This window comes from Vespa velutina, chromosome 2 (assembly GCF_912470025.1).
Source record: "Vespa velutina chromosome 2, iVesVel2.1, whole genome shotgun sequence".
Taxonomy (NCBI): domain Eukaryota; kingdom Metazoa; phylum Arthropoda; class Insecta; order Hymenoptera; family Vespidae; genus Vespa; species Vespa velutina.
Genome location: NC_062189.1, coordinates 5,121,810 through 5,149,023, shown reverse-complemented (window position 1 = coordinate 5,149,023; position 27,214 = coordinate 5,121,810). Strand labels below are relative to the sequence as shown.

The 27,214-nt window shown below is 38.6% G+C and overlaps 2 protein-coding genes across 6 annotated transcripts in view; one reads left to right on the top strand and one right to left on the bottom strand.

The window, feature by feature from the left end:
- LOC124947227 (protein glass) overlaps positions 1-27,214 on the top strand; it is a 192,674-nt gene that overhangs the window by 133,583 nt on the left and 31,877 nt on the right. For all 5 annotated transcript variants that reach the window (XR_007100346.1, XR_007100348.1, XR_007100343.1 and 2 more), the window contains exon 2: positions 18,299-18,486. The gene's annotated coding sequence lies outside the window, so the exon portion shown is untranslated. The remainder of the gene's footprint in view (positions 1-18,298; positions 18,487-27,214) is intronic.
- LOC124947231 lies at positions 22,558-24,713 on the bottom strand. The gene is made up of 2 exons (XM_047489102.1): positions 23,629-24,713; positions 22,558-23,175 (listed from the first exon to the last, which is right to left on the bottom strand). The coding sequence occupies exons 1-2, from the start codon at positions 23,767-23,769 to the stop codon at positions 22,723-22,725; spliced, it is 594 nt and encodes a 197-aa protein (XP_047345058.1). The 5' UTR covers positions 23,770-24,713; the 3' UTR covers positions 22,558-22,722.

The window sequence follows — 27,214 nt, the reverse complement described above, 5'->3', positions numbered from 1 at the left end:
GCCCTTGCCGATAAAAACGTCCGGAGAACTCTGCGGGCGAGTGGTTTTGTTCAAGGCCTTCCACGATCCTGTCTAGATGTTCCGAGTAGTCGTATAGCTATCTATCTATGTAGCTCCTACGTATAAGCATATTGCGAAGATGAGAAAAGAAGAACGATTAGACGGTAGAATCGCTAGAGAAGAAAGATCGAGCTCGATCACGTTTTCGAAGGAGAAAGAAAAGGAAGAGGAGGATGTGGATGAGAATGAGAAAGGAGAGAAGGAAATGTTGTTGTGAGAGAGGAGAGGAAGGACACGGTCCATTCGTCGGCGGGCTCCCCGGGATGATGGATGCGCGTTAGCGCGGGAGTGTACGAAGACAAAGATCCTACGGATTTCCTCGCAGCGCGCGCAACGTGCATTAGTTCGCGTCGCTCCCGCTGCGCGCAAATTAGAGCCAAGAGAGCAGGAGCGTGTTGCGGAGCTCTTCTGCCGTAGCTTCTCGTGGCGCGGAACGAAGCAGGATGAAGAAACGACCAAGGGAGGAGAAGTGCCCGCGAGCTGGCCCACTCTGTGAGGGAGACAAAGATGAAGGAAAAAGAGAGGGAGAGAGAGAGAGAGAGAGAATGAGGAGGTAGGTGGAACGGAGGCGAAGCTGCGATGAACGACCGCAATCAACGCAACACCGCCCCGCGAAAATTGCCTGGAATACAGCTGGAATATATTATCCACACGGGTGTTCCATGAGGTGGCGTCCTCCTTTAGGTCAAGAGGTCAGAGCTGTGCGAGGTACACGGCCCGAAGGAAGAGAAGTGTGCCCATCGTGAACCAAGGCACTCATCAGACTTATAGTCGTATAGAACGAAGATGGAAAGAGAGAAAGAAAAAGAGAAAAGACCACCCTGATTTCGAAACTTTTACGATCTATAAATTGACCTTCCCTTCGTCATGACTCATTTCCCGTAGAACTCGATATCATTTCTTTGCGAATATAGTCAAATAGGTATGTGATTAGAGTTAGAGTTAGTTATTAATCGTTCTTTCGATGATTGATATTCCAAGCGTATCAAAGAAAAGAGCATAATAAGTACTCGGACAGTAGCGTACGGCAGCAGCATGAATGCGAGCCCTTTCGTAGAATAATCTCCGGTATCAATTTTCACGTTGGCTTTGCAAGGACAGCGAGGCGTAAATCATATCGCCACCGTATCTTCTCACAGCTCCCGAACAGCGTCGTTGTAAGATGAGTATTGCCTTCGTATTAGCAAAAGACTACCAAAAAGCAACGAAGCCTAACTGACAGACGAGATATTACGTTGGCTCATTATCGTGACGTATGGCAGCCGCCTGCTAACTTGTATGGAGAAGAAAAGGAAGAAGGGGAGGGAGAGAGAGAGAGAGAGAGAGATATGCAGCTATACCTGTCGTTAAGCGAGCATCGATCGTCCGTGGGGTCCCCAGAGGCGATTTCTGTACTTCTAGTGGAATCCTTTATGGTCATAGTAATTTAAGAGCTCCGCACTTCTATCCATTCGTATCAGCTAATAGTCTTTCTCTCTTTTTATCAGCGAACTCATCGACGATGTAGGCGCCATGAAAAATTGAACTCCTATCTATTTCCCTTTAAGTTAAGATATCTTTATTTATCTTACAAGTTATAACATTATTTTTGTTTAAATTATTAAGTAAATCTTAACAATTAATAAAAGTTTCGATACGAAGGTGCCGAATGAAGGTGTCGAGGACATAAGATCGATCAATATGGAAAGATCGTAAACGGAGATTTCTCGCGGCCGCGAGTCTTCGCCGATTCCGGCGAAGACCACATTGCCGTCGACAACCATTCTCGTAGTGGAACACCATAAAACCATAAAGAGGACGACCTGTTAGCCGATACTTGTTTGGTACTGCCTCTTAACTCGTAGGTCGTGGTTTTGCAGATTTTGCTACGATTATTGTATCTTTGAAAGTGCTTATAAATCGGTCTCCCTTGAAAAATCATCAAAGCAAATAACTCCGTGAATAGGATAAAATATAAGTATCTAATCTTTTCACATAGTTGATAAATACGATCGAATAGATACTAACAATCGGTTATTGTCGTAATCGTAAAGGAAAATTTTGTTCCTTTTACATTTTGTCTTTTACTTATTTATTTATTTATTTTTTATACATACATATATATATATATATGTATATGTATAATCATAACTCATTAAGGATCAAGTATCGATAGTCCCGAGAGTTCTCTCTTCGTCGACGATACGATATAAAGAAGGTGTACGTTTGGATCATACCGTGAGAAACTCGAAACCAGATACAATATCGTAGATAGTTCGATCGTCGTAGAATCTCAAGTATGTGAGAAAGGGCCCAAAGTGGAGTTTGTGGTTCTTTGATCGCGTGGGTGCTATGCATTCTAGGCGCATGTTTTTTCTTTTTTCTCTAGCTTTCGATCTCCGTTTCTTTAATAGGAAGTATAGAACATTCTTTCACAGGTGCAGAGATCTATTTCGAAGGAGGTCGTTGAGATTTTCTCTAAGGTTATTTTGAAAGAACTCAAGGGGATAGGACGAACGCGAACGGAAGTTCGATGTTAAACAGAATCCATTCCTTTTTAGATACGTTACTACACCCTTTTATATCAGCTATGAAATATAGGACGTATTTGTAGTTCTCAGAATTGAGACATGTCGTTTTCTATACGATTCAGGTATATGTGTGTATATATATATATATATGTGTGTGTGTGTGTGTGTGTGTGTGTGTTTATACCTGATTTTATTCAAATCATTTCGGAAAGACTCGATTTGTCCGATCTATTTGGAACGTCTAAATTTAAAATAGGACGAGTATATTTACGCTTGGGAAACTTTTAAGATATTGAACTAGTCGAAAATACAAGTTGAGCCAGTCGGTAGATGGAAGAAGATAGACCGGAAGTCGTTCAATGATGAAGGAGAAGGAGAAGGAGAAGAAGGAAGAGGTGGTGATGGTGGTGGTGGTGGTGGTGTAGATCGATCCTTAGTTTTATGCACACGAGAATTAATGGCCAGTCGTTTATCACTCTCTTTACATGCGAAATACGAACGTATTTTCTATTAATTCCTTCCGTTCGTCGTATGTACGAGTTACTAATACAGAAGAAATTGGCACGTTCACATGCCCGGACAGTTACGTAGATGCAACGAGGTCACGCAATACGGCCACAATTATCAAACGAAACGGATGTTGTATCTGTTCCCCGTCCCGTCTTAAGATTATTTCGTTGAATCACTTTTTGAATAAGACTCTTCCCCGAACGATATTTCCTACGATAAATATAAGCTCCGTCTCCGATGTATAATTATATTTTTCCAAGCAAAAGAAATGCTTCGTTAACGGACGAATCAACAACCTGAGTAAATTGAAATATGAAAAATTGTGATATGTCTGGTACCAATTTAATCTTGATTGAGCAATTCTCATTGCTATTTACGTTGCCACTGTACGATCAAAAGCACATAATCATCTTACGATCTTACGATCTTTCTTTTTTCTTTTTTTCTTTTTTTCTCTTTTTTTCTCTCTCTCTCTCTCTCTCTCTCTCTCTTTTTCTTTCTCGGACGTTTCGCAATCAACTACTTTCAAAAAAAAATATCTATAATGCATACTTAATCAGAAATAAATAATATTTAATAATCATATGAGAGTATATAACGACAGATGTTCCAGAATACGAAATAAGTTTGTTTTTGAAAAAATGCCTTTGAAAGGCATAAGGTACGGTAGGGGTAATTCCATTAAACGGTGTATTTTCGTACGACGACAAACCGAAAGCAAATTCTCCTCGTTATTAACGCCGGAAGATCGATAGTTAATTAGACTGAGCTCGAGCGTTTCGAAGAGGCGCGAGGCTCGTACGAGCCAATGCGTCGGTGAGAGCAGCTGTTTCGAGGGAAGCAGGTGAATCTTGCTACCGTTCTTGAGCCCTTGGTAAAAGAACTCTCTACAATGTTTACTCGATGCTGGGCCAATTGGCATCGTGCGCCCTTAATGACATATCCAACCCCTTGCCGAAGGATCAGCCGACGCGTTACCTTCGAAATTCCTTTAATTGCCGACACGCGACTTTTATTTATTGTCCTGAAAAAGGACCGTATCCTATCTTTCCACGGATATTCGATCGTTAACAAGGTGGACTGTAGTTTTATTTTTTTGTTTTCTTTTGCTTTTTTGTTTTTTTATCACCAATACTAAGATTAAATAAGAAAATAGATAATTCGATTGGTACGAAGTATATGTTCAATTATTAATTATTCGTTATTAATAAGGATAGATATTTATCGATTACAATGATAATAGAATTAGAGATTTTTTACGTGACATCAAAATCGCATATTTCTTAGCTTAGACCCACGTCGGTGAACTTTAAAAAGAATTTCGATTAATCATCGAAACATTGCGCCATCAATTAGTTCCTTATAGGTTACATCGTTAAAGTGTACTTCTTGAGTAATCTCCGGGTAACAATCCGAATGCCGAGATACCCTTAATCACTACGGATTAGCGGTGTCGGTGCTCGATTTCTCGGCGAACAAAGCGTCGAATTAACGGCGGCTGGCTTTAAAAGATCTCTCTTTCTCTCTCTCATTCACATTCTCTTTCTCTCTTTTTCTTTCTCCCTTCCAAGCAAAGCCGATGAGAGAGAGAAAGAGAAAGAGAGAGAGAGAGAGAGAGAGAGAGAGAGGATACAGAAAAAGAAATAAAAGAGAGGAGGATTCCCGTATAACGCAAACTCGCACGCCGGCATCTCGTTATCAGCGTATTGCCGATCGCGGGAGCATTTCGCGGTGATACGCTCCTTCTCCAACTTCTCCTTTCTCTCTCTCTCTCTCTCTCTCTCTCTCTCTCTCTCTCTCTTTCTTCTTCTCTTCCTCTTCCTTCTCTTTTTCACATCGAAAGAGAGAAAGAGAGAAAGAGAGAGATAGTTAAGATGGAACGAGGACGACGAAGGATACGAAAAGAAAAAGGGAGGAGAACGTCGCGGATAGTCGGGTTAAGGTAGATCAAAGGGCGCCGGCAATAATTATAGAAATATGCGCGTTGATGCGTGCCGCCTTGTCGGGTAATCCCCGAAAGGGGGTTGCGATCCTCCTCCTCCACCTTCTCTTACTCCTTCTACTTTCCTCATCCTGCTTCCACTCTTACAGCCGTTGTCGCTGCCGCGCACTGGATGTTATCGGACCTCCTCATTCCTCTGTCGGTAATACAGTTATTTATTCGCCACTTGGTATCGTTCTGTAATCTATAAACACGCTGTTCCTTCCCCTACTTGTTTCTGTCTCGCTCGAAGATTACTACTACTACTACTACTACTACTACTACTACTACTACTACTACTACTACTACTACTATTATTATTACTATTACTACTACTATTACTATTACCACTACTAATACTATTACTACTACTACTTTTACTACTACTACTATTACTATTACTACTACTGCGTTATAACTATTACAACTCTTGCGTATATAGTATCGTGAAAGTTAAAGTCAAGAAACGCGGTTTACTCACAACACAGCTGCGTTTGCTTTATGCAGGAGTTCCTCTTTCTCCACCGAACCAAGTACGACTGCTCTCCGCTATAATTGCTCGCATTTTTCATATTCTGTCAACCCGGTGGATTCGGATCGCGAGCAACAGAACGATATTTTCAAACGTACTCTGCCGTTCGTTATCGTTTATCTGTCGTTATACATCGACGGCCATAACGATATTATGTATGAAATATATAAGTTCCCCGATTTGTAAGATTTTACATTGATATTAATCGTAATGTGTAACATTTAAAATCGTTTTAATCAAATAATGTATCAAGTAAAGTAGATCGTAAAATGTATTTTTTAATTAAAAAAATCTTTTACTATCAAAAGAAAATAATTTATTTTCGCGTCTTAGTTTGAGAAATATTTTTGGGAACTTTTTTATATGATGCGAATTCGTGCGCAACGGATGACCCAGTTTTCGTCCACACGCTCGACGACGTATGTACGGACAACAATTATATTTGGCGTCTACAGGGTAGAGTCGAGGAGAAAAAGAAAGGGAAAAAACGAAAGAGAGAGAGAGAGAGAGAGAAAGAGAGAGAGAGAGAGAAAGAGAGAAAGAAAGAAAGGGAAAGAAATGGGGGAGAGAAAACGTACCAATATTAATCACAGGCATGCCACGGAGGACGATCCTCGTGACAAATGCGAGACACGGTGCAATCGCTTGAATTTCGACGAGGCATCCAAAGTGCAAACGTTGCCAATGCTGTTTTGTTATACGCAACTTAGTATGCTCTGACAGATCTCCGTACTTTGGACATTGAAAGAGTTCCTCTTATCGATATTCAATCGACATCGTAGAAATACTATATGAAAATATCTATACCACGTACCTCAATAAAATTTCTCTCTTCTATCTTTACTTAAGTATTTTGCATAGTTCTTTTATTTCACATAAAGTCAAATAAAAGTGAAGAATCTTCGAAGAATCCGCGGGTAATAACTCGGCACCAAGAGCGGAAAAACATGATTCGTCTAACCGCACATCTTTCATCTCTTGTGGACATCTTTAGACGCGGTTACGTCGGCGGATCATGAATTTTCCTCCGTTTCTCTCATTACTCAAAACGTTAAGCTACGAAGGTGACAGGTGTCGCACGGATTCGTAATGCAGAGGAGGATTTCGCGTGGACGTAATTCTTCGCTTGGCGCGGGTGGAGAAGCGAGAGAAACGAAGACAGACAGGCAGTAAGAGAGAAAGACACTTTGGTAATGCATATAACGGGTGACGTCCTAAATAATGTTCACTCGTACCAGAGTCACGGGCGTTGCGTTGATACGTGGCTCGGATTACGTTTCGTAAACCGCATTAAATCACCGTCCGTCTACACCAACGACGACACGTACGCGTCACTCGAATGGCGAGAGATTCCTTCTGTCGTTCACGAACTTCTTCTCGTCCTTTTCGTCCTATTCGTTTCGAGCTTGTCCGCACTTTCTCATTCTCCATTTTGGAGTCGTTTGGTTCCTTAGAAGAGATCACGTACAAGAAACGCTCTGTTATAACAAGCTTTTAAATAAAATGGAAAAACTTTGAGGAAATGTATTTCATCTGAATGGTATTTCAGGTCCGACAGAAATGATAGTTTTCCGCAGGATGTAAGAATATAATAACTTGCAATTAGTGACAGATTGGAAATTCTAACCTGCTATTATGAGCTGTTGCGATATATTGCATGTGCTCATGCGTTTGGAGAATGTCTTCGATCGGAAATAAAGGTATTGAACATTTACAAAAACTAACGACGATATGGAAGAATGTTATTTCATGGCACACGCTCTTTTAATAAGCAACAACGTTTTAATATATTACTAAGCATTAGAAATATTTATACGTGTTATCCATTTACAAAGCGTGAAACGGCAATTTTAGCGTTTGTAGAAAATTATAGAGTATAAAAGACATTATAGTTTTGCAGATATTGTTAAATGTTACATGAATTCTTATCTCGTTGTTATATACGATACGCACGATCGTTTTATATGATATTATTTATTGAAAAATAGAATATAGAATAATTAGATACATTTTAATCTATACCTGTGCATAATAATTTAATATGTACGATGATTTTTATCAAATCAATAAAAATAATTTAACAAGAAATTATTTTATTATCGACAATAATCTCTATAGTAACTTGTCACGATCGAAGAAGAGAAACTAGAGAGTCAACTAATATCGATTCGATTGACGCAACAAAGTAGAAACATAAGGGAACGCGTTTTCTCGTATTAGAGGTCGTCAAAGTCGCAGATGTTTGCGTAACTCTCGGCAACTCTCATCCTGATGCAGAGGGGAATGTAAGATCGATGTAAGTCAATATCACGTATCGCGGAATGGAGACGTGCGCGAATTAATCATACTGTATTGCTGGATATATATATATATATATATATATATATATATATGTGTATAGAGAAAGAAAGAGAGAGATCGTCATGCCATCGTCTTGGCTACCGTCGTAGAAACGCGTAAGAAGAAAGTAAAGAATATTCGATTATCTGATCGGTGAATTACGAGCGATCGTGCCGATAAGTTCTCCAAGTTTGAATTGAAAATTTATATACTTACATTTATTCGGCATAGTTCGGCTTACTACTTGGAATATCTGGTCGATACGATATCATTCATTATCACCTTAGGCATTTATCCATAGCGAAGAGTAAAAGTAAATGCCGGCAAAGGGACGAAACAAACGGAAGAAGTCCTTGGAACCATCGACCAGGTGGTACAACAGAGTTTAATTAAGCACGTAAAGGGGGGTTTCTTCGTACCCTTTGCGCTCACAGTGAGGGTCGATCCCATACACTATAACATAACTACTATATATATATATATATATATATATATATATATATATATATTGTATACATACTTTGGTATCATGTTGGTACACACGTACCTTACTACTCCCGTAAGAGAACGTGGTACCCATATAGCCAGGTATCGTAAGCGCGATAAATCTCAGGAGTCAGGTGGACGATGGTCATCAGGCAGTCTCCACGTGTAAGAGCCAACTCTGAGTGGAGAGTGCCGGGTTTTAAGCTCGTTCTCATGATGCCCGACGGTCTAGCGACGACCCACGACCCTGCTGGCCACAACTTACCGCAAGATACACCCGCAATGCTTTCTACGATCCTCGATGGCATTCTTGACCCGACAGACCGGCCTGGAATACGCAATTCCGTCGGTCGGCTCGTTCACGACCTGACTATGACTATGAAGACGATGTGGACAACGACGTGAACGAAAACAGGAACTGTGCTTTTCGCATTTGTTCAGTATCTTTCAGTTTCTTCCTGCTTGTCAAGAAATAAATAGTATAAAATGAAGAACGAGAGAATAGAAAATTAGATATATTAGAGAGAGAGAGAGAGAGAGAGAGAGAGAGAGAGAGAGAGAGAGAGAATTATTAATCTGAGATTAATTCGCGTTGTTGCTAAAAAGCAACGTGTTCTTGAATAATTATATGTTAAAGCTAAGGAGCGAGGTAAGAACAATGGGTGGTCGGTAGACATCGATCTTCGAAACAGCTTTTGTCGTAGGATAAAGAAAGAGCGCGTAGAATGATAGGGACAAAGGGATTCTCCAGACACAATATCGCACCGCAATCTTGTCACATTCCTAATGATCACAAGAATTGTAAGCCGGTGATTGTAAGATATCGAGAGGCAAGTAGACGCCCGTCGAGCGAGATGCTATCTCGATTACAGAGTATACAATGGTAAACATATTAATTAATATACGTCTTCTACGAATATAAGAGAACTTGGAATACAAAGAAAGAAGAAAAAGAAGAAAAAAGAAAAGTGAAAGAAGAAGAGGTATGTCATGTGTATTCCATTGATGTTATAATCATTTTTTAACGTAGGAAGCAAAGCTTTTTTTAACGTTTAGAAATAAGTTTCTTACTGACAAAACTTGTATCGATAACAAGATAGAGAAAATAGAAAGAAAAAGAGAGAGAGAGAGAGAGAGAGAGAAAGAGAAAGATTGAGTTAGGTACTATTTTTTAAGCAGCCTCTTGTCAAGAGATCCAATGTTTTCTATTCTTCATTTCTCGCAAAAGTCTTAAGAAAAGATACGGATGGTAAGTACACGATGGTAAGTCGTCGGTCACAGAACAAACATTATGCTAATATTTGTTCAATATTTGGCCGGTCCACGTGGGTGTCGTCTAGGGTCGCCCACGCGAGCGCGTCTTTCGTCGAAAGGAGCAACGTAAACGACGTATTATGCGTCAGTAAAGCGACGAAGCTGGATATGCTCCTGCAGGTGACTATGTTTCTCTTTCCATTTACGTTTTCTTTTTTTCTTTTTCTTTCTCTCTTCTTATCTTTTCTTTTTACCTATTTTTCTTTATTTTTTGTTTGTTTGTTTGTTTTTTTTTTTGTCTTTTTTTGTTTTTTTCTTCACATTATTTTTCCATTTTTCTTTTGCCTTTATTATACGGTAAACAAAACATTATTTCCAGTGACCACGCGCACGTGCCACGGGTGTCTATCATCTTGTATCATCAACTTTTATTCTTCGAAAGGTCGACGCTTCGTAGTTTCCTCATGGAAACTTATACGAGTGACTTTAAAAGCTTCTAACCGGTTGGCCCTTGCAGGGGATTCTTTGAATCCAAACTCGCTTGATATCTTGAGCGATTATCGTAATAGCTATTCGCACACGTAATTACTATAATCATCGTTTAAATAACAGTGTCATCATTGATCATCAACATATATTATTCCTATTGCATTTCAATTAGTTATTTATGTATCCGTCTTCTTACACGACTTTAAATATTCTGTCTCTTATAATATTCTTCCTTTCTCTCTCTCTCTCTCTCTCTCTCTCTTTCTTTTTCTATTATTCTTTTCTGTTTTTCTTCGTCAAGAAATAATAGGAGCCGAATTATCTACAAAATGAGGTGAACGACGACGATGACGACGACGACGACGACGACGACGACGACGACGACGACGATTGTATCGGCTCATATCTGTTCCTCGTAATGCAATACAAAGGCGAGTAACAGCGATAAGAGAACTCAAACCTGGCCTTTTGTCGTTCTCGATCGATGCCCATACGTCGGTTTCGCGAGAGTCGCACGTGCGACCGTGTAGGTGGGATGTGATTTAATATAAACGTCCCAGTCGTTTATAGCTAACTTGGCTTTTCTTGATCCGCTCGCGACGCGGCCGCATATCGCCCCCGTCATTGTGAAATCGTGTATTACATCTAGGCGCATAGAAGGCGAGCTATCGACGCCTTGATTATGCACCTAATGGGCCACGCTCTCTCGTTGCCAAGCATGTTTACCAACCGGTCGATTTATCGATCGCTATTAGAATCGATCGCATTGATGCGTCCTATCGTAAATTTCCATCGTGATCGATCGCACAATCGTTTTGCACAAACTCTCTATACCTTGGTACGTACCTCCCTATTAGTTTAGTTTTATCTCATTCATTCGGAAATTTCTTTCCTCATTCGTTCGTATAATATTTAACTAATGATATTTTGATCGATGATCGATATTCCACGAACGTTTTAATAAAGTAAAGACAATAATAATCGTTAATACAACTTTTTGCGATGTATAATATCGTTAATCGTTTTTATCGTTGTTTATTCGTAACGTTTTCATTACATGGTATGCGATAATAAATCGATGGTGTATATATATATATATATATATATATATATATATATGTTCTACCAACGAGAGTTACAATCCAGTCTATCGTTTCTCATAAATCACCCGGTATAATGTAATAAATTAAACGGCCTTTTGTATATATATATATACATATATATGGCAATTACATATTTATCTATGTTGTATATCTAACTTGTTCTTAAAGAAATGTCCGCTTAAATAGGTGTCCATGCTATTTATCGCTCGTAGAAATTCATTTGGCCATAGTAACTTCGACAAACAAGCGATAATTAGGCTCTTTTCAATTAGCAATCCACCGTGTAAATTTTATAATTTTATTTCCCTGTAAAAGACATTTCTCAGACGTTGAAACGTTACTAGTTCGTATATAATAGAAACAATGCCAAGCCTGTGCGTTCCAGAATCTATTTCTTCTTCATTCTTCAATTTTCTTTTACATACGAGATAGGATAGACGCATTCCATTGATGCCACCCGCGAATAAAGTCATTTATAAAATACCCATCGACTTGTCCATTGTTCTCGTCCTGTGGTACTACCACAGTGATTTGTAACAATTAACTTATGATTTGTTTCGTCTTTGATTCTTCACTGGAAAAACGTAGACGGACGGAAGCACGCCATACATTATTGCCTTTTGCTCTTTTTAAGACACCTACGCATGCATCTTTGTATCCATACTTTAAACCGGTACTCACTTGGTCCGCCGTTCGTGAGAAATTCTCTTCGGTGGATTTTACTTACTAGGTACTTCTTTACTTTACGTGTTTTATCGTCTCTTGTATTAATTTGCGAAAGAATTAACGACGTCATTTCTTTCTTTTTTTTTTTTTTTTTTTTTTTTTCTTTTTTTTGGACTCGTAACCAACATATATCTTCATGAGAATGAACTTTTTGTATATCTATTTATCTCATTTCTATTTCTTGCCCGTTAAATGTGACTTAAGGAGAGACAAATTTATCACGTTTCTCGTTAAACTACCAAGAGAGTTTTTTCTTTCTTTCTTTCTTTTTTCTTTTTTTTTCTTTTTTCTTTTTTCTTGTAAAAATCTTACGTCCTAAGTATATTGAAAGTTTTCTGAAAAGGATGCTACGTTGGGAAGAAAACAGAAGCGAGAAAACGAAAGTAGAAACTTTTGAAATTAATGAGAGGCTAAAGTTCAATGAAGTACGAAGAGACCGTGCATATTACGATTCATTAATTTCTCTTCTTCATCGTGACAACGTAATTATTATATATGAGAGCGATAACATTCGAATTTTTTTTTTTTACCATTAAAGGACTAAACTTTTACTGATATTTGACGGATATAACGAGTTGTTAAAATTTTTTACGCAGAATCATTTGTCTTGACATATAAAGTGAAATTAATCTAAGGAAACTACGAAAAATAATCTGAAAACCTATTATTAGACAAAAGGAAATATCCGGGCATTCGTAGGAAGCAATTTCACCAACGCGATTTATCATTAACCAATCGCAAAAAGGGCAGACCATTGCAAAATCGCTTTCTAAACTCAAATGGTTTAAATAATCCATCATAAACATCGGACACGTTTGTTATTTCAAAAAATACACAGGATACAGTTATGTTCCGGTAGCTTTAAACATTTCTCGCCTCTTATTATCCTTTCCGGTATAATCCTCATCCGCTCATCTCTTTTTCTCGTGGAAATCGATTTATGCCGCAGCATTTCGAAATATAGTGGAACAATCTTATAAAGAGTAGTATATTCGAGTGTTAAAAAAAGAAAAAAAAAAAAACAAAAAGAAAAAAAAAAAGAAAAAAAGGAAGAAAAAAAAAAGAAGAAAAAGAAAATAAATAAATAGAAAAAAAGGAAAAAAAGAAAAAAATGTACATAATAAATTTCAAGATATCGAAACGCATTTTATTAAACATTTCAAAATGCAATATACAATATACATTTATACATTAGTATTTTATAATTAATTTATTAATTTATCGTCACACAAAATCACTTCAATATGGTATAAAATTTTACAGATTGAGCAAGAACGACGTTATCGCTTAATTTTTTCTTTCCTTCGATCGTCAACACCTCGAAGAAAGGTCGAATGTCCTTTGAACGTCATCCTTTAGCTCGTACGTCTTTCAGTGTGTCAGCAATAGCAGCACGGTAACCTCGTCGATCGTCATAGATCTTAGCGGGTAGCTGCCGATCGCAAGAGATCTTTCGATCTATCCAATATCTCATGGATCGTTTCTCGTCGGTCTCTTTAGTCGTCGTCGTCGTCGTCGTCGTCGTCGTCGTCATTGGCTTTCATCGTTGTGGCTCGTCGTGCTCGATTTCGCGCAAAAAGCCACGTCGAACGCGGCGACGATTCACATCCCGTCATTCCTTTCGCCAACGAACGATGAATCTCACGGAGATTCCATCCTTGAATTCCGGTTTTCCGTGCAAACTCGGGGAACGACGGGAGGATGAGAAATATGGGAGAAAGAGGGGAGGCGGTACTAAGGCAAAAGCCTCAATGGAATTCGCGTAGGCGATTAATTCATGAGGGTGGAAAATTAAGAGCACTTCTACCGATTACATCGCCGCGATGTAATTAATCTAAGGATCGGTGACAGATTCAGCGTGCACCTTCGATAAATCCGTTTCGATCGCGATATTAAGAAATTGTCGCTCGTCTCGAGTAAGGACATCGCCACTCCCCGATCGCCAGTGGTTATCTCTCTTTGGATTTTCACATTAATGTCTCTACATTACCACTAATCTTTATACAATTTCCGTTTAAACGAGAAATTAATTGTTTCTATCTATTTCGTATCCATCAGAATATATTTAAAACGAGTTATTTATCTATAGACAATTTCGAAAAATTGTTTAAATATTTTTCTGAGTTACATTAATGTTGTATAAAAATGAAAATAATCGAATATAAGATCGAAATGAATGAAGATATTCATCAGGCACGATCGATATTATCAATCTTTATCGAGAGATAACAAATATGACGGAAGAAAAGGATCGATTCGAGAAAGTTCGAAAAGGGTGCGTTTTCGAGATTGCATGCCGATCAATAATTACTCAAATCCTTCCCTTGCGTCACCCTTTCGCGTTCCAACGTTTTCGTGGTCGTTCTCGAAGGATAAAAGTAGTTATAGCGATGCGAAAGCTGGCTAAAAATGCGACTGCGCTATCCAAGAGCGGGAAGAGTGGGCCCGCGGCGAATTTCATACACGATAAAATATACCGCTCGAGCATCGAATCCAATTAATCAACGTTAATTACGGGCGCGGGGGCAGTCCCGGTTCGAACGAGGACGATTAATGAGTAATTGATTTCGATCACGCCACTCGCCGCCGACCGGGAAAAGGGCTCGCCGAAGCGCGTACGACCCGACCGATCGTAAATTTTCTCTTCCACGTTGGAGCTTTACGCTCCCCGAGCATGCTCGTACACTTAACGGTGTGCGAAAAAGTCGACGAAGTAGTAGAAAGAGGAGACGAAAGATGATCTTTTCTCTCGCCGATCGTTATCTGCCTTTTACGCATAAAGCTCGCCTTCATTTTTATCCATATTTTTTATTCATTTTTATCTTCTCTTTTGTTTTTGTTTTTTTTTGTTTTTGTTTTTTTTTTCTTTGTTATTTTCTTTTCTTTTTTCCTTGTTTTATTTCCTTTTGTATTTCGCCTATTTGTATTTCTTTCTTTCAATTTCTTTTCCTTTTCCGCAATATCATAATTTTTCTTTCTTTCTTTCTTTCTTTCTTCTTTTCCATAAATGACGAGGCACGTTCAGTGGACGTTTTAACGAAACGTTCTTTCATTACCCAGGTAGAATGTTCGATCTTAGCCTCATAATGGATACACGGGTAACTTGACTAATCCTTTTCTAATCTTTTTTTGATCGATAAGGATCGTAAAGGAGGATTTCGAACGGTACTCCTCTCCCGAAGAATAAAGCCTGCAAATTTGCGTTAACGAGCGTAACTTTGCTACAACAAGTAGGTAATTAGGACTAATTGACACTTCGTCTATGAGATAGTAGATGCAGTCGAATAACTTTCACGCTTCGTGAACGTGCGTTCGATGCGAAATAAGCGTGACTTCCTTGATACCTTGCCGAGGTAAGGAAATCATTTAGCTTTCTTTTCTACGACCGGAGCTTTGTCAGAAAAGTTTCGTTTCGTTCGGAATAGAGAAAAAGACAGGAGATACTCTCCCGATGATTAACCGTTTTCACTATGTCTTCGATGACCTCCGACGAGACTAATCTTTTGGTCAATGCGAATTATCGACCGAGAGAAAGAGAGACAGAGAGAAAAGGCGACGTTCCTCCTACCTACTTCGATTAACGACCTTCCTCCTAACCTGACTCGCAGTAATTCAAATTCGAAGGAGGTCGAGAGCCCCGCTTCTACCTATGTATATGAAAATATGTTAATAATATATAATTGTACGTCCATATATATATATATATATATATAATATATACACACACACGGATTGCGTGCGAGCGCGAAGCTCGAAAGTATTCATTTTTCGTTTTCTGCTTCTTTTCGTTTAGCTCTTCGAACTCCACCTGGATTTTGCTTCGTCCTCGTTTCTTTCTTCTACCTGCTCATTCACTCTTTTTCTCTCTCTCTCTCTCTCTCTCTCTCTCTCTCTCTCTTTCTCTCTCGTTTCTCATGAGTCCGAATCCTCGACGAAGCGTGAAAACGAACAGCAGCAACGGCAGCTTCGCGAAATCGATCCTAATTTCGCTTCGAAATCACCTGGCTGGGATTTCAATTAATTTTACGATTTACGCATAAGCCCTCTTCGTTTCTCGTCTTCGCGAATGAGGTATAAGAGTTAAGAACTATTAATTCGACCGACCTTGCTCTTTGTTCTACAATGAATTTTATTCGATCTGTATTAGCATTTTACGAGTACCTATCACCGATGTCATAATATTTTCCATGATTATTTTTCTCGAACGAGTTAATCGTGATAGGTAATTAATAAATTTTCATCTCCTTTCAAATATATATATATATATATATATTTTTTTTTTTGTCGAGTGTGAGTTCATAATCAAATTTTATTCTTTCGTCATTTCTTTAAATACGTGTAAATTCTTTTTTACGGCTTAAACGGTATGGCCAGACGAATCTCTGACAAATTAAGTCCTCTTCATTTGCAATGCCTTCGCGTTTAATTCGAAAAGATGTTAATGAAAGGACCAACGAACGACGAAGTCCTATCAGTCCTGTTATCGAAACTCGTTCGTATTTTACACATCGCATTCTCTCTCTTTCTCTCTCTCTCTCTCTCTCTGTCTCTGTCTCTGTCTCTCTCTTTTTCCTTCTGTCTCTTCCACGATTTCTCGAGAGTCAATCGAAGTGTCTGTAGTTACTTACGTACGTACCGTCTACGGGTCTTTAATCGAACAGTGGACAAGCGCTTAATTAATTAACGCTGGATTCACGGTTCGTGGGACGTTCACTCTGGGCAAGGATCTGTCGATCAAACGATCGATTCATCGATCGATAACCGAGCGTCGTAGACGCCGCGAAAAGCGCTGAGTTGTGATTACATTGTTTGGAGCTGAATAGAGCCGTCTGTATAGTGCATGGAGGCATTGTGAGTTACCCGAAGAACTTGTTGCTCTGCCTTCTCTCTCTCTCTCTCTCTCTCTCTCTCTTTCTCTCTCGATCCTTCTTTCTCTTCGCCTTTCTATCTCTTTTACCTTCTCGCACGGCTGTTCGATTTATACTTTATATAAATACAAGAGCCGTAACCCGGTGGTTCCGTGCGAACGGTTACCGGTTCTACGTAACGAAAGACATCCTCTCTCTCTTAAGACTCTCTTCAGAAAAATGATATCATTGAATTATACGACGAACGTGAGTTTAGTGCCTATATAACGCGGTGTATCGTATACAACGCCGTGGACGCCGTTCGATTGTACGCGGTTGCTTGGTTGCTACACCTGGAAAAAGTTCGAAATGTCTTCTCACCTTAGATGGTAAAAGGAGGAACAAATATTTTACGGCGATAACGTCATAGAATTCAATTAGTTTGAAAATCTCTCATAGAGATTATCCGTTGATCCGATATGGTAAATTCTACGCAGGTTTTGCAATTATTTCTACCGTTAAAATCATGTCTATCGTCCTGTCAAATCAATTGATCGTGAACATTCAGATAAAATAGAATAGAAAATATTGCGTTTCATACGATACGTGTGTTTTTCTATGCATATATATGTATGTGTAGAAATGTATATGTAGATAAAATCAAATGGATAATACAAATAGTCATAAGAACTCCTAACAAAAAGTTTCGATTCGATATGATTTGTTTTGGTAGAAAGGTAAATACTTTTTTGCATCTGTAATCTGTAGTATGTACATACATATATATATATATATATATATATATATATATATATACACTAAATGAATAAATATATAATATATGCGTCACTTTTTATTTGTATACCATACAACATGTATGTTTTACAAATTATTTTTATTATCGAATGATTTTATATACTTACAATATTGTATATACTTTTGACCTAATTTCTGGGAGAACATAAAAAATAATGTATTTACCGAAAGAAGGCCTTACGATATCGTTCTGAAAAGAGTCGAGTCGATCGAAGCGTTATCGACGTGAAAGATCAGCTGGTACGGTTGGGTTCGTCGTTAATTAACGATGCAAATGCGATTCGCAACGGTGCTAAAGAGGGGCCGGTGTGCAAAACTTTGTCGTCGTTTTCCTTCTTGTTGTTGTTGTCGTTCTTATCGTCGTTGTCGTCGGCGGCGACGACGACGACGAGGACGACGACGACGTTCGACCGCCTACACCTCGTAGCGAAAAAAGGATATCTTTTCCTATATACTTTACGTTCTTATATATACTTGTTAAAACTCGAACGCGACTCGCAGGTGTAAGGGCGAGCACGGGCCGCCCTTTTTCGGTCACTCTTTCTTCCACCGCTTTTGAATTCTCAATCGTATCGCCAGCAGCATCGGAGAAACCGCTTAATTGCGGGTCCAGATAAGTAATTATCGATGTTATTTCCTGTTAGGTGAGTCCCTGACGTATCCGGGGTGCCAGCTGCTCCATTGGAAGTACTACGATGAGGACAACGACGACAACGACGACGACGACGACGACGAATCGAACTTTGTTTCTTGGTTCCGTCGAATGCACTGGCGATGCTTTCGAAAGATATCCAACTAACGGGTGATACGTGAGATAAACGATGCGAGACAGGTACTTAAATTGAATTTTTAATAAGCCTATCTACGCACATCAATCTACTTATATATCTACTTATATCTATTTTCGATCGAGCTCTCTGCGTAATTTCTACCGGTTTCCATAAATACGGAACTACGGTATGTCATTAAATATGTTACTTTGTTAAACAAAAAGTTTGACTAACGAACTATCTCGAATCATTTATTCGTACCAGGTGTACGAGTAATTTCTTTTTTAGATACTAGTAAGCTCGTAATTTATAGTTCACAAAAGTAATTACACACAACGTTGCTAGATAGGTTTCTATATAACGTTAGTACTAAATTTTTCCTCGGGAAATCATGACGCACTAGATGCGGGCGCCGTCGTGGCCGCTCTCGTTTTCCTTCAACGACTTCCTGCATTTGCCCCGAAGTCGAGCATTAACGAAATTGCATGTAAGCAAGACTCTAACTCTCTATGACTTTCCGATTTTTTATCGATCCCTTTTATATACCCTCATGACTATAATAAAATTTCCAGTTTGATGTGAAATATTAAGAGAGAACTCTTACGATGAGTTTTGCTTATGGACAAGGGAAACCAGTCTTGACAGGAGTTTGTCTCGTTCAAGGACGAAAGTAATTAACTTTTCGAGAGTTGTTTCGCTCCTTGGAATCATCGGCCGGCTCCTACGACTTCCGATCGAAGGGTATAAGGAGCTTGCGATTAATCTCTTGAGATTTTCTCCCGTGAAAAGACTTCATGGTACGAGCGACGTGATTATCGGTTAACGTGCGTTATCATTAAAGACTATTCTGCGATGGTACGAGTACACGTAGTAGTAGTGGGATATATCTGTGGTCCGGCAAAAGAAAGAGCGTGTACCAATCTCTCGCGGCTTCATAAAACTGGCCGTGTGTCCGGTAATAACGTGCGAACGCGCTATCCATCAGTCGGGACAAAACAGTTAAGCGGTCGTACGCCTCGCAGGAGAAAGAGAGAGAGAGAGAGAGAGAGAGAGAGAGAGAGAGAGAAGCGATAATGAACGTCCGTGACTCATACCGGACATCTCTGGACATGAGGCTGAGAAAAAGTTTGTCGTGGATCTTTTCGTGTAACTTGAAGAAGGTCTTGACTTTAATAGAAAAAAAAGAAAAAAACAAAAAAAAACAAAACAAAACAAAACAAAAAATATAGAAAAAGAAAAACAAAATAAAGAGAAAAAATAGATCGTTTTTTTTTTTTTCCTTTAGATTTTCTATCGCTATTGATTAGGAAGGATATCGTAAGAGCAAGTAAATGATGAAGGTCCGAGCCGTTCGTCGTTAATGTTTTCGAGTAATTGGAGCGACCGAGATCGCCACCTGCTGATTCGATATCGTTGTCGTTGCGTAGCTTAATTCGAGTACCCGGTAGTTTGAAGTCCATATCGGTCAACCGGATCGTTCCGTATTAAAGTCCGTTTTATGTGGTTCGGTCTTATTAACCGGTGAAGGTGGTGACTAATTAAATTTCTGAAGTTGTGGACTAGATTAGGTGCGTTCACACGAATCCATTCGTGATGATTTGCTTTTTCTCTTTTGGTTTGTTCCGAAACTCACATACATACGTATAAACTAACACGAATTATTTTTCTTGGTAATACTGACCAAACTAACTCCGGGATGTCAGAGGGATGAACGTGACATAAATCTACCTTAATGATATCACACGTAACGCGCAGGGCGACGTTATCTTCTGTTTCAGTACACGCGAGAACACGTGAGAAGACACCTCGCGATCCCCTTTCATAACATCGCGATCGTCCAAGAAAGATTCTATCGTCCAGTTTTTCTCCAAGTTCTTCCTGCCTGTTCTCGTGGTCATTTAGAAGAACTCACTTCGTCGTTGACCCCTCTCGCCTGACCTCGCCCTTGAACAACGGTGAAATCTCCCTCTTCCTTTCTCTTTCTTGTAACTCCTTTTAACTCTTTCCGTATTTGGAAGATTCATTCCTTCGCAATTTAACGTGGTTTTAATCGTCGAAAAGATTCTTCGAGAGTTCTAATCTCGAGTAATCCCTTCTTTCGATAAATTAATGATAGATATTTAAAATCTTTAAATTAATTATAAAATGGAATCAATTAAAAAGAGAGAAAGGGAGAGAGATTTGAATAAGAAAAAAATACCGAAACGATAATGATTCGATTGAAATGATAATCATAAATTTGTCAATACAATTTCCTCTCGATCTATCTATATCGTGAAAGATTTTTTCCACCCGACGAATAATTTCTGAAAATTATTCTGCTTTCAATTTGTATCTCGCTTCTTATCTGTCTCATCTGTTACTGCTGGCACGTCGACGATACGCATAGGTACATATTTCGATAGTTATGTCTCGTTAAATAATAAATACGATCTTATTACCAAGCAAAATGAACGAAAAGGCCCACCTTTCTCTCCTCTTTTTATCTTATCGTTATTTCGACCCCTGCGACACGTACACTTCTTTCCAACCGACGAAGAGCTAACATAACTAACATAAACGAGTTCCAGCGTTAACTCGAACGGAGAATTCGTTACGCTCAGGGTGGCTCGGAAGCAACAACCTTGAATTTCATATAATAGCCACAATCGTCTATCACGTTCTTCCTGTATTCCATTTCATAACTTATATGTATGTGTATATATATATATATATATTTTTTTTTTTTTAATTGGGTTTCGTAGTATTTAAAGAAGAACAAGATTTCATATAAAAGCGTAGAGGAGTTCATTGGTATTCTTATAAACCATGTGGGTGGCAATTTTCAAGGACGTTTTTTTAAAACGTTCGAGAATGTAGATCGTAATAATAATCTTGATGGGCTCATTAACCAGAAGAATATAGTCGAGATCCCTGTCGGCTTTTAGGATGGCATTATTAGGTGAGATAATAAGTATATATTATGAAGAGCACAAGTGAACGGGTACGTAAGACATAATGCATGGCCGAGTACTCGTTATCGTTCACAATGGCTCACATGCTGTGTTCCCGAAACTACTGACTGGCCAGTCCGAATCAAAAACTACCGATCATCAGTGTTATTTCATTGGAAATGAAAAGAGAGAAAGAAAGAGAGAGAGAGAGAGAGAGAGAGAGAGAGAGAGAGAGAGAGAGAAACGTGGAAGTAGAACGCAGAGATATTTATTTTATCGAGTAATCGATCGTTGTGTAAAAGGACTGAGAAAGTATTTTAGAAAAGTTGTAAGGATATTTACGTAAAACATTTATTAAAGTTATTCGATCGATCAATCATGATTTCTCTGTTTCAATAGTCAAGCTTGATAAAGTCCTTATCCTCGTATGGATATGACTTTATTTACCGGTTTTCATTTCACAAAGCCTGATAAAAATTGTAGATCTTAAAGATACGACGGAATAACTTTCGGAGGTTTCACTACGAGTATCTATTATCCTTTTTTCTCATCTTCGTTGTCAGAGGACGGCGGACCCTCCGCAGAGAATCGTTGTATAACAGGTGAAATTCATGCGGTTGGTCGTAGCGGAATAAGAAAAGAAAAAAGAAAGAAAAAAAAAAAAGAAAGAAAAAAGGAAAAAAGAAAAGAAGTATACGTTTTGATAGGGAAATCACCGTTAGATTCGCATTAATATCGAGTGACGGATTCTCCGGTAGTGTCACGGCTACTTTCAGAAAGGAAGGAAGAAAGAGAGAGAAAGTCTCAAGGAAGAATAGAGAACACTTAGATCGGTGTATTGTGATCGCACACGGGACCCTGCGGGACGTCCGAACGGTACCGGGAATCGGCAGGCTCTTTCTCAGTGGGGACCGGTAAATACCACTAATCACTTCTCGATCCTTTCTAACCCGCCTTGACCTCTCTCCTCGAAGAATTATGGTCGTTGGTTTTATTCAGACTACCTTCGCCAGGACCTCGACCCTCGTTCGCGCCTGAAAGTCGTGCCAATGCACCGCGAAAAGCCACGGGAGAAGACCAGGAAGGTTTCGCTCGCTTCCTTTACGATCTTTGAAAAAGCAACGATTCGTTTCGCGACTCACCAAGAAAGGTGAGCCTAAGAACGAAACACGCCAGTGTTTCCTTCATTTTCAGGATAGAGGAAAACGTAAATACGAATGGGTTGCCTTTATGCAACGCGGCACGAAATTTATGTATGATTTGACATTTATTATCAAACGGGACGACGTTACGAGGAATATTGAAAATTGTAAAAATAATTTGTAATAACGGACAGGATCGTGAAGATCGTAAAGATCACAATTTTTATATCTTCTCTTGATCGTCGGTAAACCCTGGATCACTTTCAAGGGTAGATCGACTTTGATCGGTACTCTCGTTATCGCATTTCTCCTTCCAGTTCTTCTTGAAACAACATATAACATCTTTCTGACGTTGTTCCTGTCGTTCGACTGGAATGTCGCTTTCCAAAGTGTACACGTTCTTTGCTCTCTTAGCAATGCACCTGCACATTTCCCCGGATGTCCCGATCGTGCTCCTAGTATTACTTCTGTCTTTGCTCCTTCGAACACTTCTATATTTTCTCTTCTTTACCTTCTCCCTACGATGTTGTTTCTTAGCTCGTCTCTTTCCGGGTTTCTCTCCTAGCTCATCTCTTCCCATTTGCAAAACGTATTCCGCTATTCCATTCAATTTATAGTGGCCACGATTTTTATCCAATATACCACTGTTCAAGCCACGTTTTAGGGCGGCCTGCATCTGTCGAATAAAAATGATCTTTATTTCCCCGAAGGAAAGAGAAGATCGTTTTAAAATATTAACCAATCGAGAATGACTTTTGCTTTTTGACTTTAATTCGTTTTAATGATATTGACGGAGTTTGACTGATCACATGTGAACGACAACAAAACGATCGGTATATATATATAATTTATATATGTACATATTTTATTATCCTTCAAGAAATTTACTACGACGTTTGTTGTTCGTTTAAAATTTACCGAATAACGAACTCGGAATTCGTAATAATACGGGCACTTTAACGATCGAATCGAAGACAATTTTAGTGGGTTGTTCAACCGAGAAAATATAATATAATATCGCTTGATAAACCGAAAATATCTACACACACACACACACACACACACATATATATATATATATTTACATATATAACACTTTTCTTAAGATATACTGTTACTAAGCGATAACCTGTCGCTGTATAGGAGATTCCAAGTTGTACCGGGAGATTATATAATTCATGATTTCCTTGGACGTCGAACCTTGAGATTGGCGGAGTTGTCTGATCGCGGAGGTTATCATGGCTGACATCTTTGGTATTGACGTTTTCATCTTATCCCAATCTGTTATGATTCTTTCTTTTCAGTACGTTTGACCAGAGCGAGAGACTGAAATTTTTCAAAAGGTTTTTCAAGAAAAATTTTCTCCCCCTTTTTTTCTCTCTTTTTTTTTTCTTTCTTTCTTTCTATCTAAAAGCAAAAAAAATACACTTGAATAATTTTCTATCAAAAGTTCCAAGGTTAGGTCTATATATCTTCGATTATTCGATTATGTCATCACGGTGGGACATTTTAATTCATGCAAATTGTAATTAATTAAAAATATATACGACAGCTTTCTCAAGGAATTTCTTTGATTGCCAAATAAATTATACGTTTATCGGTGACAGCAAAGAGATTGATAGACGACAAATAGGATCGTCGTCTTTTTTTTTTTTTCTTCTTTTTCTTAGGTATAGTTATTTCAATCTTTAAGAAAGAGAGAGAGAGAGAGAGAAGTCGATGTAAATATTGGAGCCCAAGACACGTGGCTTTTTAACGATTCCCCGACGAACGTTGCCGTTAAACCAATTACACGCTCAAAATCGTTATATACGAGAAATTAAGTGGTAGAATGGAAGAAGAAGAAGTAAATGAAGAAACGAGGATTAAATTATATCTTTCATCTTAGGCATCTCTTCTTCGTCGCGTCGTTGCGCGCTCGTTCGAATAGCCTCATTTCTTCATCTTTATTGCTAATTTCTCATTATGTATTCCTCATCGCTAGATATCCTGACTCGCTTTCTCTAACATCCGTCTCTTTCTTCTTTCTCTTGGCATGATACAGATTCGTCATTATATATGTATCACCAATGCCACTAAGATGTGAATAATGTGTCATGAATCGTGAGTACTTTAACTCCGTCAATAAATATATGGGCTCACATACATTGACACACACACATACACACACACACACACACATACATAGGTACACATACATATATAATAAATAATTATTATCTATAAATAAAATCGGAGTGAAACGTTTATGTCGTCTCTGATATATTCGTTAAAAATTTAATATACGAAATGACATATGAAAGTACAATATCCAAGAGCGAGATTTCAATAATCAAATTTTCATAGTAGCGAATAAAAAATTCATACGCACTTATAGAATTTTCAATGAATCGTATCTACCAATATACAATGGTACATACATATATATATATATATATACATATATATATATATATATACATATACCTATGTACATACATACGTTTCTACCGTCGACGTTCTCTTTATTTTCCATTTATGGAAGAGTACTCGATGTACAAAAACGCCGCGACATGCGGACACCGTTGGAACGGCCCGTACAGTTGTACGAAAGGAAGGAGTTGCCACCTCGTCCGGTAATTGGATAGTCGGCGATGCCGCGGTTTACAAGAATAACGTCGCAATTTAGTCGGCCACTTAGGCTCCTACCTGCGCACAAGCGATTCGCCGATTCGTTAATCAGCACCAGGTGTCGCGCGGTACCGCTCCGAATGTGTACACCTGCTGTAAGGAGAGATGCTTCTATACGTCGTCTATACGGCGCTCGACGATAATTTATCGGCGTCTCATTTAGAAGCGAGAACGAGTTATACTCGAGAAGTCCGTAAAGCCAGCCGATGCAAAACCTTTTCGTTTTCATCTTTCTCTCTTTCTCTCCCTTCTTTCTCTCTCTCTCTCTCTCTCTCTCTCTCTTTCTCTTCCTCTTTCTTTCTCTCTCTTTCTCTCTATCTTCCTTGCTTTCTCCTCGATAGAGGAGAACGGCAAAAGGATACATGTCAGTTTCTAATGATTTAATCGTTTTCCTTGGAAGAATGAAAGACGTGAATTTGAAATAAATTTTAATAACGCTCGACACGGCCAAAGAGGAACGTTCAATTCGCGGGCTCGTTTAGACGTTCTTTGCGATGCACGAACAGGCTATAATTTATAAGCGTTTCGATTCATACTTTTATATTCGAGTTAAGGAAGAAGATGCTCTTGCCCGATGGCTAAGAAATTTCCCTTAGATCGAATCTCGATTTCTTGACATTTCCTCTTATCTTTCTCTCTCACTATTTCAACTTTGATAATAACAGTTAGGTGTCATCCTTATTTCATTTTAATTGATCTTTTATCTCTCTTTGATATATTTTTCATAAAACATTATTATCATGCATATAATTTTCTAAACATTTTCGTTTACAAAAAATATATAATATTACATATTACGGATTATTATCCGTGTATTGTATCCGTACAATCGGATAAAAAAAAAAAAAAAGGGGGGAAAAAAAAGGAAAAGAAGAAAAATAACACGCGTACGCGATTCACCAAAATGCAGGAGGGATCGTATTAGTAGCAAGAAGCATCGCTTCATCGGGTCTTCCTCGTATACGCCTTACGAGCAAAAACCTGAATCTTCTCGAAGGTAGCAACTTTTTGGAGCACGTCAGAGGAACAGAATGTAGGAAGGTAGAGAAGACGAAAGGAACGAGAGGACAGGAGGATTGCCTTTGTTCGTCTACCCGTATAACTTGGCGATGTATCGCGCGGTGACAGGAAGATAACAAATGTTACACGTCGGGATAATTGCCAGTAGGAATTCGCCTCTTCTACGGGAGCCCGTTGTCTCTGACTCTCAGAGATAGAAATAAACGAGAAAGAAAGAGAGGGAGAGAGAGAGAGAGAGAGAGAGGGAGAGGAAAGTACAACACACAGTGCCCTGACGAAGAAACACGCGCTGCATCTTTGCAATACGATCGCTTGTATTTGCACGCATATATGTGGTCTATGTACAAGCATGAGTGTGCGTGTGGGAGCCATCAGCGTTCGCCGCAGGATGTCCGCCCGGACACAGACGGTGGTCGAGCAAACGTTATAGCTATTCGACCACGAAGACGTCCTTACACCTACGCTTTTCTTCCACGAATCTTTTGAACCTTAATTTTTTTTATCACTTCGAAAATATCCAATCGGTTGTTCTTATAAAAGTTAATTTCTTCTCAGTTTATAAAGATAATACAATTACAAGACTAAGATAGATCTGTTTTATTTTCTTCTTTTCTATGTTTCTATTATATTTGATTTATTTATTTATTTATTTATTTAATTGCATCATCAATTGAATCATATTACGATATAGAATTTCGTAAATCTATAATATTATTGATCATTGTTTATAAAGTAAGATAAAAACTTTGTCAATCTCAAGGATTCGAGAAATAGGATGTAATATAATTAATATTATGATTTGTAGGCCATGTTTTATTTTATTAAAAATTTTATATTGTTAATGATATAACTTATGATTAGATATGTTGTTTTAATTGAACATCGTATCGAGTGAATCTAAACGAGTATTAGATACTTCCTATAATCGATAATATCAGACAGAAACCTGGCGACATTTTCTCATAATTCTTGTTGCTTGGACTTTGGTCTAATGGACGTCGAAGTGGCGACAAATCGACGAGCCT

Bases quoted from the DNA above. Each gene is read 5' to 3' on its own strand.
- LOC124947231 (XM_047489102.1), bottom strand. From the start codon at position 23,769: ATGAAAACGTCAATACCAAAGATGTCAGCCATGATAACCTCCGCGATC. The intron at 23,176-23,628 runs GTTATCGCTTAG...TTTATTCGACAG, and splicing joins AATCTCCTATACAGCGACAG to ATGCAGGCCGCCCTAAAACG.